Source organism: Pleurodeles waltl, chromosome 9 (assembly GCF_031143425.1).
Source record: "Pleurodeles waltl isolate 20211129_DDA chromosome 9, aPleWal1.hap1.20221129, whole genome shotgun sequence".
In the NCBI taxonomy this organism is placed as follows: Eukaryota; Metazoa; Chordata; class Amphibia; order Caudata; family Salamandridae; genus Pleurodeles; species Pleurodeles waltl.
Window position 1 is genome coordinate 561671175 of NC_090448.1, and position 15467 is coordinate 561686641.

Sequence of the window (15467 nt, forward strand, 5' to 3'; positions counted from 1 at the left end):
CTCCCGCGGGACACGCTGTTTGGGCCGCGAGGAAAGCGTCATCGGTAACGAAGGGGGCAGGAGCCCTTTAAATTGAACCAGGCGCTCCCGCGGGACGCGCGCGGGCGGCGCCCGGAAGAGGCTGGGCTGGGCTGGGCCACCCCTCTTTCGCTTACAGTAAGGAGTGACTGCTTAAATCGATTCAATTTCCCAGTGCGTAACTGGGAGTTTCTTTTGCTTTTAGTGGGCTTCTTTAGTGTTGTCTTGCTTGTTGCCACGCTGCTGCATTCTTCTCACTACTGTTATAATGGGCAGGAAAAGAGGAGGACTATCTGGGCCTCTGGGGGGGTGTAGGCAGCAGCAGACAAGGCTGTGGCACCACCACATTAGACTCCTTTCTTGCAAGAGCTGTTGGGGTTGTTACAAAAGAAATTGATTTGGCAGAGAGGCGGTTATCCATGGAATTGGAAGATTGGCACCAGGCCCCAGCAGATAATGGTCCTCGTGAGGCCGCAGATGTGGAGGTGGATTATCTGGGGGGGGGCAAGGCGCTGGTATGGCTGACGTTGAGGCTGTCCAGGCTGAGCCAACAGAGTCAATAGAGGATTCTGGGGGGCACGCCCCTCTAGAAGAAGCAAAAGACTTCTACTATCTTCTCCCCCGGCCTGTCCCGTGGATAAATGTAGCCCTCCCCCGAGGAAAAAAAAAGCCTTAAAAAAACTGATACCAAAGGCGAAAACATCTCTCCTGGAGCTCCCTAAGGATGCGAGCAGTAACCTTGCACCTTGTCAGCACTTGGGGTACGATACAACTAATATACTGACTAAATTTCGGGAGATTATTCAGGAGATTTTGTCTCCCGTGGTGGCGAAACTATCTGCCATAGAAAAAACAGTATCCCTGATTTGTGCGCAAGGAAGTCAAGGCAGGCATGGTGTAGGTAGTTGTGTGGCTTCGACTAGGCATTCCTGTGCCAGTGAGGAGTTGTCCCTTCCAGAGGTAGCCGCAGGACCCTTGGGGCCCATGGGAAATTCATCTTACCTACTGGCGAATCCTGTAAACCCTGGGGGTCAGGGTGTCTGTGTTAAATCTGCTCCGACCGCACCAACCTCTTCATTGAGGACAGAGAGGACAGTCAATATGTTTAGCTGCAGTAGGCAGCCTGACACGGATTCTGTGGCAGCTGGTGGGGGCGGCCAACTGCCGCCTGGAAATGATAATTTGAATCCGCCAACGGCCAGGCCCTCCCTGGCCTGTTTAGATCTCCCCCCTGCGTGTGCCCCCTATGTGGTAGTGCTGATGAATGTGCCTGCTCTTGTTCCTGGGGTAACTGAGTCTACAAACCAACTCATAAATAAGGTTGGCCATTGGCTGAGCAACAACTGTGATTTTTCATGTAAGGACTTCAAGGATATCTTGTTTGCCAGAAGAATTGGTTGGGTCGGTCCTAAAAATAAGGTGGGGAAGGACAACTGTATTATTATAAATGTCAGATATCCCGCATTGACTAAAAGGCTTCTTTCTAGCCATCGTTCTCCTGTCCCTGGTGTAGGTTCTATGAGTATGGTTCCTTTGGGCTATTTTTATGATTACATGCGATTGAGTACTGGGGTGTCTCTTGGCTCGGGTAGGAATCTCCCCCTGGGTCAGATCAGCCTGCAGGTAAATAGCAGAAGAACCAACAGTAACCTATCCTTGGAAGGGGTGGACTGACAATGCGCCAAGGCGCTGGCTATACAAGAAGAGGTGCCCCCACAGTGTAATTTTATCTCATGGAACATTGAGGGTTATGATGCTAAGTTATCTGATCAAGCATGGGTTGGCTGTGTGGCTAACTATGATGTTATCATGCTTCTGGAAACTTGGTCGGAGGGGCTGTCTGTGTGGGATGGGTATGACAGATATGCAATTCCAGCTGTGCAGTCATCTTGTGGTCGCTCGAAAGGTGGCCTGGTTACTTTAATTCGCCTTTCTAAGATAGTGGGTGCTTTTCAAATTAACTGCAACCATCAAGGTATATTGCTGGTATGGGTACTCTTCTCCAATCATTTTAATATACTATTGGTTAACTTTTATAATGCTGTGTGGGATGTGGGGTGCCAAATTGGGGCCCTGTTCGCCGTTCTCAAGATTATGAAATATAGAATGGAGAAGGTGGGATTGGAATTCTGTGCCATCATCTCTGGGGATTTTAATGCCAAGTTGGGCAGGTCCAGCACTGTGGTGAATCCTTTCATTCGTGACTGCGAGGACTACTTAGCACATGGTCCGCATGACTCTAGAGGCAGGGATCTATTAAAAGAACTCAGGGAGATGGGCCTCTTGAATTTTCATGATATTGAAGCAGTAGGCACTCACCAACTTCCAACCTATGTGGGAAGAGGGTCTGGATCCACCATAGACTATATTTTTGTGTCTCCTCCTATGAGAGACTTGGTGATTGGGGGTAAAGTGTTAGGCAAGTGCTTTAGCGATCATAATCCCCTTATACTGTCCCTTAAACTCCCTGGGGCCTTACGCGTATTAGGACGAGGCAGGCCTGTAACAGTGGTGACAAAGGACCAGGGTAGGCGGCTTGGGTGGAAGCAAGTAGACCCCCATAAAGTTGTAGGTAGGGTTGTGGGGGATAACTTACACCTATTTATGGAAATACTCCTGACAGAAGCACCAAATCCCACGATATTTATGAATGCAATAACAGTAGTAAATGCAGCAGTTAGAGACTGCCTCTTTTCAGTAGGCAGCCACCTGAGTAAACACAAATGTGGCTGGTATGACAAAGCCTGCTATGATGCAAGAGCAAATTTGAAGATGACCAATAAGATTCACCCTAGAGATTGGGTTCTTGTAAAAGAAGCTAGAACAAGGTATAAAAGGGCCCTGAGGGATAGTAAGCTAAAATATAAAGATAAAGCTTGGGAAGAGCTAGAGCGTGCTACAGCTCTGAAGGACCCTGGCCTGTTCTGTAAGGTGGTAAACAGAGGTTCCTTTGAAACAGAAACTTCTGAGGGCCTTGGTTGTAACATCGCCCCGGAGGCCTGGGTAACACATTTCTGTAGAATCTTTGAAGGTACCCCCCTAAGAAATATTCAGGAGAGCGTGTATGATGTGGCTCCTAACCTAGCAATCAGGTTTTCACTCCAGGAGGTTATTGAGGCGATACAGAGTAGTGTGTGTAATAAAGCTCCGGGCCTGGACTCGATCCCCATGGACCTGTATAAAGCTAACCCTCAACTATGGGCACCCATTCTCCTAAATGTCCTCAATGCAGTAGTCACGGTGGGTATTCCTGCCTCTTGGAGACTGGCATGTATAGTCCCAGTGTTTAAAAAAGGGTGATCGCAATGATCCTAAGTCTTATCGCCCTATATCACTCCTGGATTCCTCTGCGAAAATTCTGGGACGGATTATCCTAAGGCGTCTGGAGGCCTGGATGATGGAAAATGCTATTTTAAGCCTGGAACAGTATGGCTTTAGGGAAGGTCTCGGCACGCAAGAACAATGTCTCAACTTACTTATGATGATCGGTAAATACACGCAGGCCAGGAAAGGTACACTTTATCTTGCATTTATGGACCTTAGCTGTGCTTTTGATAAAGTGAACCGGTCCTTATTATGGAAGAGACTAATTCAGTTAGGGCTGGATCCTAATATTGTAGAGCTTCTCCGATATCTCCATTCTGGGACAGTTGCAAATGTGAGGGTGGGCCCAAACGGGGAATGTTCGGAAGCTTTTAAGCTTTCAAGAGGTGTGCGCCAGGGGTGTGTCTTGGCCCCTACCTTGTTCCTTCTATACACAAATGGACTGTCTGATTTTCTGATGGAACGTTGTAGGGATGTCCTGAAGGTGAAGGGTATTGATCTCCCTGTGCTGACGTATGCGGATGACGCGGTTCTCATGGCCCGTACGATGAATGGTCTCAGAGAAATAGTTAGAGCCTATGTTATCTTTATGACAGCTTTGGGTTTAGAGGTCAACTTCAAGAAATCACATTTTATGGTTTGCGGAAAACCCATGAGCAGGGCGGGGGAGTTAAGGGTGGAGGATCAAGTTATCAGCAGAGTCCATGAGTTCCCATACTTAGGGGTCATTTTTGATGAGAAAGGATCTTGGAAACCCTGTATTTCTAGAAGGGTTGCGCTTTTTCATGCAACAGTTGGTGCAACCTTTGACTTTGCGGCTAGGGTAGGCAGTAAACCTATTAAACCCCTGCTTGAAATTTATAGGCGGAAATGCCTACCTGTCCTTCTGTATGGTTCGGCACTCTGGGGGTTTAGGGATACCCGAGCCCTTATGGTGGAAGAAAACCGTTTTTGCAGAAGGCTTCTGGGAGTCGGACAAAATATCCCTGGTTTTTGCCTTCACCTGGAACTTGAGCTTGAGTATATACAGGACATCATTCTATTGGCTCCCCTTCTGTTATGGATCTCAGTTTGGAGAAATGAACATGCCACTCTCAATAGGGATATCCTAAGGGACTGTGTCTGGCTTGCGATAATGCAAAGCATATTCCCTGGCTGTCGCACATAAGGAAGATGGCACAGGACTTGGGGCGGCCTGAATTGTTCGACTGCCCCGAGGACCTGACTAGCCTCGATAAGAAATGGGTTCCGGAAAATTTTCTGAGAATCCAGGAGACCAAGAGGGAGGGGGAGGTTCTAGGGAAAAAATCAATCAGGGATTTTATTATGTTAAAGATGTGTTTGGGTCCTGAGCGTTATCTCTTAGAAATTAAGGATGTGAGGGAAAGGACTCTCCTAACTCGATTTCGCTTGGGGATCATTAGAAGCAATTTGTGCTTCCCTTTAGGTCAGTATCGGGAAAAATGTATTCGACCCTGCCCCTGTGATGGGGTGTCCCATCAGACCTTGATCCATTTTACATTGTTCTGTGTCTTTTATGCACCATTTAGAACTCGATTTTTATTGCCGCTTTTAAGGTCCAAGGGTTTTGTGCAATATCGTCCTGCTTTTATTTGGTTGCAAATGGCCTCAGATGCATTGGTATGGAAGGGCCTGGGATCTTTCCTGAAGGGAGCTACTACTTGGCGCAAAAATGTAGAATTTTTAGAATGATTTTTCCTATTTAATTGTTTTTATGAATGAGGTTTTTATTTCTTTTTTTCTCTTCTTTTTCTCTTTTATATATATGTATACGTTTGTATTTATGATGGGTATTTTTAATTATATATGGTTTTTATTGGTATATTAATAATGTATTGGTGATTATTTGTTGTAATGGATGAATTTTTTCATACCGAATAAAGTTTTCAGTGTTTGTGACATTGTAGTTGATACATACGAACTACCTAAATAAACCACTTATCGTTATTTTTACCACTGCAGTCTACACCAAATCATGCTTATTTTATGTGTTTGATTGTGGATGGATTATGAATCTAGTTTCAGTGGGTAAACATAGCTTATTTCAGCTTTTGTTTTTTTAAAGTTTTTATCTTTTAGTTTTTTTTATCCTGTTAAATAAAAAATATATTCATTGAACATTTAACCTTCACAACCACCATTGTGATAAAACAACTTAATCTCCCCCCCCCCCCCCCCTAAATTAGTTTGTGGAGTCACATCTGTTGTCATGATAGCCTTTCTTTGTATATATTTTGGGGGAATATTTTGAGAGTATGCGTTGCACACAACGTGTTCAGGAACATGAGGAGCGGTGTCGTGCTACAACGTATATGTAGGGAATAAAAATACATGGTGAACAGTTGTATGAACATCTTGACTTTTTGTGCGTGTGACATATTGTCTCCAGAATATGTCAATAATGTCCTTCTGGTTCCCTGAACAGTCCCTTGATGTTTAGTAGTCATAGTATATACAAATTTGACACAGAATACTGGTATACCAATAAACATATACCGGTGATACAGGACAAACTTTGGAAAAACAAATCTTATATATACATTTGACACAGAGTAATGATATGCAGATAGATGGATACAGATAGACATATACATATGATACAGGACGAGATTGGGAACACAATTCTTGGTTGAGGGAAAACTTCAGAAGTAGCACTATTGAAAGCATGTGTTTAGCTTACCATAATTATAGATACAGACACAAAGAAATCGAGCTTAATACAGTCTAACAGTACTAACTTCTTTTTGGTCTGGTTTCCAGTTAAGGATATTGACCTGTGCTATTGTAATGTTAAAGTAGCATGAGTAATGCAACAGGGAACAGGTTTCCCCTTACTCAAGGTATGTATAAATACAATGGCGAAAGTAGCATAGATTCATCGTTCTCAGTGCTGCTTGTTATTAGAGGATCATTCTAGATTTGTACATTTTTACTATTCGTTTTTAATCGGATAGCAGGAAGAGAGGGGAACTTGGTAGTTTGTCTGTGTATGTGTGTGGGAATGGTCTTGTCTTCCAACCCCATTTCAGACTTAAGACCCCTCTTGAAGGGATTATTATAGCCACAAGTCCATTTCAGCACCTTTATGGAGCCCAAGACAGACTGTGTCTATTTGTATTTACGTTCTTGTTGCCGCATGTATCCTCCTCCAAAGTTATTTTCCTTAATAACCTTTGAACCTTATGTCTAATCTGTTTCAATTTAGGAATGGACAACTAGAATAATGCAAGCAAGACTAGATCTAGTGGCCAGAGCCTGCTTCCCATGGCCAATAGTTGGGCATTGGTGAAAGCCATGCCATGCCCTTAAAAGGGTATGTGGGATAGGATAAGGGATAACTGCATTGATATCATTGATCATATTATGACACTGATGTCATATCTTTCTGGCATTTTTACTGTCATCTTCATATGAAGTCATGGGCAGTGCTTTGGGCGAGTTACAACTGCATGTCTTACCAAAACTTGCAAATTTCGATTTGTTTTTCTTCTTTTTAATGATGCTTGACTCCTGACCATATCCTCCTTTCAAGTAAATTTTTGCGGGGAATTCGGACTACAGATTTTGGCTGTGACATCTACAATAGGAAATTATACTTTGCTCTTGTATCAGATTGCATTTTCCTTGTATTGGCTCCAGCCAGCTTGCCCTAGCATTGAAATCAAGCAGCGGCCGCACAAAGCGTCTTTTAAATTCTGCGCGATCCATTAAACAGCATAAAAGTTAGTAGAAGTCGAAAATTCAATTTCCTTCGGAATAGCAATGCCAAGTTGAGGATACCTACAGTGCTACTATTTCATGGTTTCATGCTCTGTGTGCGCACACATTTATGTTTATATGTACACCTTCAAAGAGAGGTTAAAAGAGCAACATTATCATATTATATAGTATTGAATTTATCGCACGCAAATGTTTGCAGATCAGCAGAGAGCCATCATTTTGTTCCTTGTGACACCAATATAGAGGTTTTCAGCGATTGTCGTAGTCTACCTCATCACTCCAAAGTGTGGCGTCTCGTCATTTTAGAGAAAGTTAAAGATCATGCGTCTTTTCTATACTGCAAGCAAAATAAACACGGATTTAAGATGGTTGCTGAGTGAAAGTTGGTGTCTTTTTTTTGCTGGTTTAGGAAATGAAAGAGGACTTTTTAGGCTCTAGATCTGAATGTAGTAGAGAACCCGGTGCATTTCAGTCTCGATTGTAGAGCGGGTTCGGGATTAAAATGAACTTCAACAGCATTTGTGGTGAATTTATAAAACTTTAGAACTATAGATTTTGTCCACTCCACTCAACTCCATGCCATACTACTAAACAGGCAGCACAGCCTTAGCCATGCCCTGGAGGCAGGGGGCGCAAGGTGGTGCACTTCTACTGCTTTGGCATCCTGCAGGTTCATATAGTAAAAGTGTAGTGTTACGACTAAGCTCTTTTCTGTGATAGATGTTCAGGCTGTGACCCACTCTACCCATGGAATGGCACTTAATATTCCCAGGTGACCCAGATCACTGGACATATGTCCCTTCTATTTTGGGAGTCTGGCTACATGTGGCTTCTGCTCACTGTTCACTGCATGTTGCTGCATTCATGGCTATCATGGTTGCAGCTGAACTCAAAGGAGTGCCTCAGTCCAGTAGAAGAAACATCTCCATTATTTAATCTTCCTTCACTGAGCGTGTTAAGGAATTTTGCTTTGTAAAAGCTCTGGTATCAGAATTGTGACAACAAAGATCACTGTACACCTGGATGCCTACAGAATCCGTGGTGCCATATAAAACATTGCACCCAACACTCCTTTTGCAGTCTTGATACTAAGCAACATCACTTGGACAAAACCATGTGACTGCACTTGATGGAAATCTATTCAGCTGTGCCTGTTCTTTCGTAACATGAAAAATGCTCTTGAACAGTGGATGTGACACACATCACAAAAGTTAAAGTCCTTTGTGCAGTTCTCACAGATGCTCGGCAGGAACATAGTCCCAAACTCCTTCTAGATAAACAAAGATCCACATGACTGGCAAAAAACAATGCTAAGATGTGGTGGCTTCAAATATCCAACAATGTAAACAAACTTCATATTAGTTGCTTAGCAGGCTTATCCCGTGCCACCAGGATGAGCAGGAATAGACCCAGATCAGACGGTAATAATACATTTATTAATGCACGACTTTCTTTGTATTGGAAGTCATAGAACAGAGCAGTGTGATACTGGCTTGCAGTGAGAAAGTGAATTATCCGGTATTGTGGATGTTAATGACTCACACTTGTTAGGTCTAGTCAAATGTCTCAGTAATTTAAACTAGAGTGCAGCTCCTGGTAGCTATGGCACCAAGCAGACAGGCTTAAGTTAAGGAAAATGTTTTATGTTTTAGAAGTACCAAAACAGTTAGTCAAAAACACAACACAATGAATATCCATGCCAAGTTACAAAACTAGAGAAATGCTAAAATCCAGTAAGGGGAATCAGAGATATGAATATTTGGTGATTTAAGAGAAAATGGGGCCAAAAAGTACAAAGCTCCAGTGGTAGTCATTGGTCACTGTAGAGTGGAACCTTGGCAAACTTTGAGGCTGACCAATATGGAGCGCAGTACGGATACACCAATGTAGATTGGCCCTACAAGGGCCTGGAAGTAGTGAAGATTGTAAAACGTTCTAAGTCCCAGTCTGAAAAGGACAATTGTTTTTTTTGTGAGGGGTAAAAACTATTCCCATTGCAGGTGAAACCAAACATTTAATTTGACACAATTGATTTGAACTCGCAGTGGGCTGCTTTTTGGGGTTGATTTCCTTTAAACCCTGGAAAAAGCTTTGAAAAAGTTCCCATACTTCTTTTGGTGCCCAAACAACCACCACAGGAGTACACCTCTAAGACCCCCAGGATCACAGGGGAAGCACTTGGAGACTCTCATGGTGTTGCGCAGAGGGCAACTGCAAAGTACAGTCCAGGTCCAGTTGCCACTGGCCCGCTGGAATTCTCCACATTAATGCCCTTCTTATCTTTATGTTCCTGGAGCTACTCAGGGTAATCAGCCTTGAAGATGTTTCTGTCCTTGAATTTGAAATTGAAGGGATTCAACCTCTTCAGGCCCTTCTCACAGGTCACAAATGCAAAAGGACACCTGGCAGATTGATCCTGCTGCACTTGGCTAGTCCAGCAGTGTTCTGAAGACGTATAGATGTGGGTCCAGCCTTCTACAGTTCACTGTTTTGTGGGGAAGGGTTACTTTAAGACATGCCAAGTTTCTCTCTGGCCAATTAAGTAAATGTTCCCAGACACTAACCTGGTTATTTTTGCAGTAGTTTCTGTTTGCTTTACAGCAAACTGGGCCAAAATGTCATGTCTCATGGCATTTTCAGGATGGTGGAGGTGCATAGGTTGGTAACCCTAATGTCCTTTCACATCTAGCTCTAAAATTCCAGTTTAAACCAGGCCCTGTACCCACAACAAAACCAGAGTCATAAGTCTTGTAGGACAAAAGCAGACAGTCCTTCAGCAACCAGACACGCAATACAGAAGAACTGTTTGAACATGCTGTTTGCTCCCTTTGAAGGGCGCAAAACTTTTGCATGCTCTTCATACAGACCTGTCATGCAGGATTTGACAATGGAGTGTCAACAGGAAGGCCACAGTCCCCATCTTGCATATTCTGTTGTGCTCAGTGGAGTCATCCCTGCCCATCAGGGCAGCGTATTGTGTGCTCAAGGGATGAATTTCACACACCATTCAAGGCTGAGCACTGGATCGGTGTAGCTGGAGAGCTAATACAAATTAAACGCCTGAAAGCACAGGCAGGTAAAATGTAGGTTTCAGAACATTACTTATCATTAATATTTACTTCACTAGTAAACTGAATTTTTAATAACTATTATAAATGGCGGTTTTATTACTTTTGTAGCTGGCCCCATTTCCAAGTGAGCAGCATTAGTATTTCAATGTGCACTCTGGATTTCTACAGTGAATGTAGCTTTTTGGGCCTTGGCACTGTAGGAACATGTTAACATTCTTTTCTACATGCCCCCTTTTTTACCTTGAACCCTACCCTGTGAGTTCCAGATCCTTGATAGATGTGACTTCTAATATTTAAAAGGGAGGCTTTTATCTGTCAAATAGAGTTATTTTAATAGGTTACACTGCAGGCTTAAACAGCAGCAGTAAGACCACAATATTAGGCCCAACGCCTTGTTTTCCTTGTCACACTAACGAATGGCACAATAAGTGTTGCAGTCCACAAGTTACTTCACTTTCACTTGTTATGCCTTGGGTTCAGTTTCTACACAGTATGTTGTGGGCTTTTAGGAGAGTTAAATATGCAAATTATGGATTAGCCAATTTCTACATGTTTTGGGGGTCAGAGCACATACACTGGGCACTGAACAGCAGAGCCAAAATGTGAAAACTCTGAAATCCAGCAAAAAAGTTAGCAAAAACATAATGGTGACTACATAGGAGGGGGCATTTCTCACACATGGAATAACAGAGCACCGAACAACATTGTTCACTATATACCACATGCCCCATTCAGAAGATCTTCTTTCATCTGACATAAAGAACAGAGCAGAAGTAGGTATGCTGGATGCCCACTATTAACCTTTTATCTAGTACAGTCACATTTTCATGGTATGCTAGCACGTCGCCGTCCATTTGAAGGAACACATTCAAGTAAGGGTACAAAGAAGGGAGGTAGGATACAAAAAGAAGTCAGGAATATTAACAATACAAATGAAGAGGGAAGGAAGGAATGAAGTCAAAACAAAAATTGCCCACACCAAAATAATCGAAGGAAATAAAATAAAATGTTCCTATAAGTACTGGAAAAACACCATCTATTTTGTATGCAGCACCAAAAAGAAAATCTCTGATGATCACAGAGTCTACTCTTTTGAAAACATCTGGAAACAGGAAAGCCAAGCAATGAGCTTAAAAGCAGGGACCGAGCAAAGTTTTTCATCAGCCTTCGTAAAATGCTCCCCTTCTTTTCATCTCACCTATAATTAAACATCTCGATTTTATTAATAAGTCCCCTAGGGCTTTCTTTATTTATGTCCAATTGATTAAGAATAGACTGGAAGATAGCTCTATATGGGCGTTATTAGTGATGCATAGTCAGCATTTTAAGCATATCATTCCAGATAGCTCATATACAACTCATATAGAGCTCGTTTCAACTTGTGTTTGCTGACATTCCTTCATACAAATATGAAAGTTAGGGTCACCTGTGTACAGCTAATGCATAATATGCTGTAATTTGTCGTCACAGCAAAACGTTTTTAGGCCTGGATGAGGTGATGTGTTTTATTATTGATACAGGTGTACATGGACAAACTTGGGCAGAGCCATAGTCTTTTGACTAAAGCCACTTGATGACAGTATAAAGAGAAAACTTGTACAACAGTATTCAAAAGTATGTAGTTATTGTAAGCATTTTAATAAATGCCCTCCTGTGTGCCTGAGACACTGGAAGTTATATCCATTGCTTGATCTTTTTTTGAAACTGGTGGACATTGTTGATAATTGTCTACACAGTCTTAAGCGATTTTGATCTTATTGATGTCAATACCCAAATGTTTGAAAGTTATGATGATCGCTCTTGAAACTGACGGTGTATGTCATCAATGCATTCAACTTCTGGTTCATCTGACTAAATATGTAATTTCCATATCTCACCACCAACCTGCACCTTTTAGTCAACATTTAAGGCCAGGGCACAAGTCCTAAAAAAAAGAAGTGTGGGAATAACCAAGTTAGGCAGTATGCAAATAACATCATGGCACATGAGATCACAGGAAGTGTCATCACAACCCATGACCTAACAGGAAGTGACATCACAAGAAGTGACACCAGATCTTAAGACTTCACACGTATGTTTAGCAGGTCTATCATGAGTACATTTGAGCACATTACAATATTTAACAAATTAGATTTTACGTGGGGCAGTGCCAGAAAGGTGACTCAACCCAGACTCAAAATCTGGGCTTCTACTTATACATTTATTTTTTTTAAAACCCTGCAACATAGAAATTGGCAACAAGGAGAGATGTGGCAGTAAATCTGTTCTGCTTAATTGGTTGCTAAGTCTGTAATTTAAAATATCTTATAGGGTTAAGGTACCTGCTGCAAAGATCTTAGTGTGCCAATTAATTATTAGTGAATAATAATGGTAAGATAACTCTTGATGTTCACATATTTGCTCGAAAGATCTGTGTTTTGTCTAGTCCCAGTTTTGACTCGAAGTAGCATAGAGGGTTAGTGTGTCTTCTGAAAAGCACATAATGTAACGTACAGATGACCGGTTTTATTTTATGTAGTTAGGTAAGTAGATTACTGCATTTGACACAGAGATCCTTTTTGTTATTTACAGTTCATAAATTGCAATCCATTTTATAAGCATAGTGAGCTATGAAGGGCATGTGGCTCCTAAACCTTGTAAGCCTCACTGTCTTATGTAACACGTCCTGTACATTGGTTTACACCTGTATATGATTTACTGTCAATGTATAATGTGTATATGTGATGTAAAGCTGTCTGACACCCAGTGCTTTGAAACAAATAAAACCAAATGGTGGTAATTTAATTGTTATTTGGGTGCATTCTGAGACAGACCAACAGATAGGGCTTTCTTACAGTGCATGCATATGGCTTATGTATAGGAAACGAAGAAAGTCAATAACAAGCTTCTATTAAGTACCTGTGAAGTGATAAGCTGTGAGCCTTTCTTTCCCCTCCATTGTATTTGAATTTCGGTATGAGGCTCCTGATACCTCCCAGTCCGGATACTCTAATAACAGGAGACCCTGATGACTCCTTATCTTAGGTCTTTGTTGTGGGCACAGTTGTGCCCCGCCTGCACATTGCTGCATAAAAGGAAAGCAGACAACGTGCAGGCGCTGCTGAATGTGTCCCTATATCTGAAAATTACACCGGGACACGTTTATCATAATTCTGTGGGGCCCAGTTTCATGGTAGGGTAAACGGCATGTACCCTGTGAAAATAGTTGATAGACGCCATCTACCCGTGTGCACCCTCGATTTATGCCCTGTTTTAAGGCCATCGGGAAATTTAGTTTTAGAGAAGATAGAGTTTTAGAGAAGCACATCATCTGCATAAAAGGATGGCCAGTCGGTGGGAGTGCTCCAAATCCTGGTATTTGTTAAGGAATATAACTCTCAGTAGTTGTTTGCATTCCAGAATATGTTCTCATTTAAAAAGAGTTCTTTATTTTATTTTTTATCTTACAGGGTGGCCAAAACTCCATCTGCAAGTATGGCACCAGGATTCGTTCGGCAGAAATGAACTGTATGGCTATGGCTTCTGCCATGTGCCCTCCAGCCCCGGTTGCCATGACTTGGAGTGTGTGACGTGGCGTCCGCTGGGCTCCTGGCAGGAACAGATCTCGCAGCTCTTTGTGGGAGGTGGACCACAACTCAAAACAAGTGACCTGATCTACAGTGGGGCTGACCGTTTCCGGCTGCAAACCATTGCTATGGGCAAGGTGCACCTCCAGCTAGGCGTCATTCTGCGCAATTTTGATCGGTATGGTGTAGAATGCTAAAGACAAGATATCATCCTCGTCCTGTGCAGGATTAGTGATATGCCAATTTGGCCCTTATCAAAATGCCAACAAATTCTCAAACACAAACTTCCTCTCATGCAGGAGCACATGCAGTGGGCATATGAGTCAGCGCAGCTTCTGCAGTTTTTTTTTTTATATGTTTTTGGTCTCTGATATCAGCTACTTCCGCATAGTTTTTATCATTACACAACTGGCTCAAAAAGGGGGTACATCATGTTTGTGAACTTTAAGAGGCATCTGTCTAACCGGAAGGAGGAGGGGGGACACCACAACTAAATTACCTCTAGTGTGCTCATTCACAAGTCAAGCATCTAACATTGATAGCCTCCCTTGATACAGAAAGTTGGTCTTGTAAATCTGTCGGCACGCCAACCTGTATGACTGAATGCTCTACAGTGGTCTTTTTTTCCCATAATTCAGCCTTGCGCTATAGGCTGCTCATAGATTTCTGCTATAGTTAAGCCTCTTTCTTAGCTCTGCTTTTTTTAAGAGTAACAGCCTAATTTGGTCTTCTCTCTCCCAGGTCCCTAGGTTGCCTTTAAAGAAGATTATTGAAAAGTTCTGCTTGTCCCGTTTTTGGTTAATTCCCCCTGTACAAATATTACTATATGTGAGTGGGAATTTGTCTGACCGTCAGCCGAAGTCATTGAGGAGCTCAGAACTTAATTTTTTCAAGCTATTTACATAGTGAGTTGATTAAAGTGTGTGCGTGTACTTTCACAACCTTGCTTCATATAGAAATCTATAAAAACCAAGTCTTTTTGTTTAATTAGCAGAGAAGTGCATAGGTGTTTGACACACCCATCTGCAAAGAAAACTAAGTAAGCTGTTGCATAGATGTCATGGTCACCACCCTCCTTTCTCCAATTTTTCAACCACTACGTTGGCATAATAAAACTTTAGATTGGTAGCACATGATTAACTACTTGATTGCAGTTCTAAAAGCAGTTCAAAAAGTAACTGTGCCTACTGTTTAGCATGGGCATCCACAGAACTTTTTCAGGGGGAGGCATAATTTTAATGGGGGCCACAGGCGTATTAGTGCAGGCAGCGTAACAGTACTGCGACCGTACTGTTATGCTGCACTGTGATCCTGCAACCACACTGTACCTAAATCCAGGGGTTGGGCCATTCCCCCCACCACTCCCCACGGACGCCCATGCTGTATAGCAACTTCCTACTCATTTACTGAAACCCATACTCAAAAAAGTGAAATGATTTGCAAACTGATAGATTTAAAAAAAAAAAACTAATGGAATACACATGAGATCAAGGATAGTTTACTCCATCTGATTTTGGGGGCTGGTGGGTGATAAGTGCAAAATTCAGATCTTGCAAAAAGAATTTGAAAATAGGTCCTCGACGTTCATGCTTTTGGGATTACAGCATTCAGTGTAGAAAAATCGTCTTACTCTTATGTCCTGGCTGTTTCACGTTCTCAACTTTTTCAGTACTCTGCTACTAATGGTGGGTCCGGAAACTGTTTAGAAAGCTGTTAAATACTTTTGTGTTCCATTACACAAATGTAC

General features: G+C 42.4%; 1 protein-coding gene across 3 annotated transcripts in view; it reads left to right on the forward strand.

The window, feature by feature from the left end:
- Nucleotides 1-15192, forward strand: part of B9D2 (B9 domain containing 2) — a 93392-nt gene extending 78200 nt beyond the window's left edge. For all 3 annotated transcript variants that reach the window (XM_069207524.1, XM_069207525.1, XM_069207526.1), the window contains exon 4: nucleotides 13604-15192. In XM_069207524.1, the coding sequence (XP_069063625.1) occupies nucleotides 13604-13917 (314 nt within the window). In that variant the 3' untranslated portion in view covers nucleotides 13918-15192. The remainder of the gene's footprint in view (nucleotides 1-13603) is intronic.
- The last annotated feature ends 275 nt before the right edge of the window (nucleotides 15193-15467 follow it).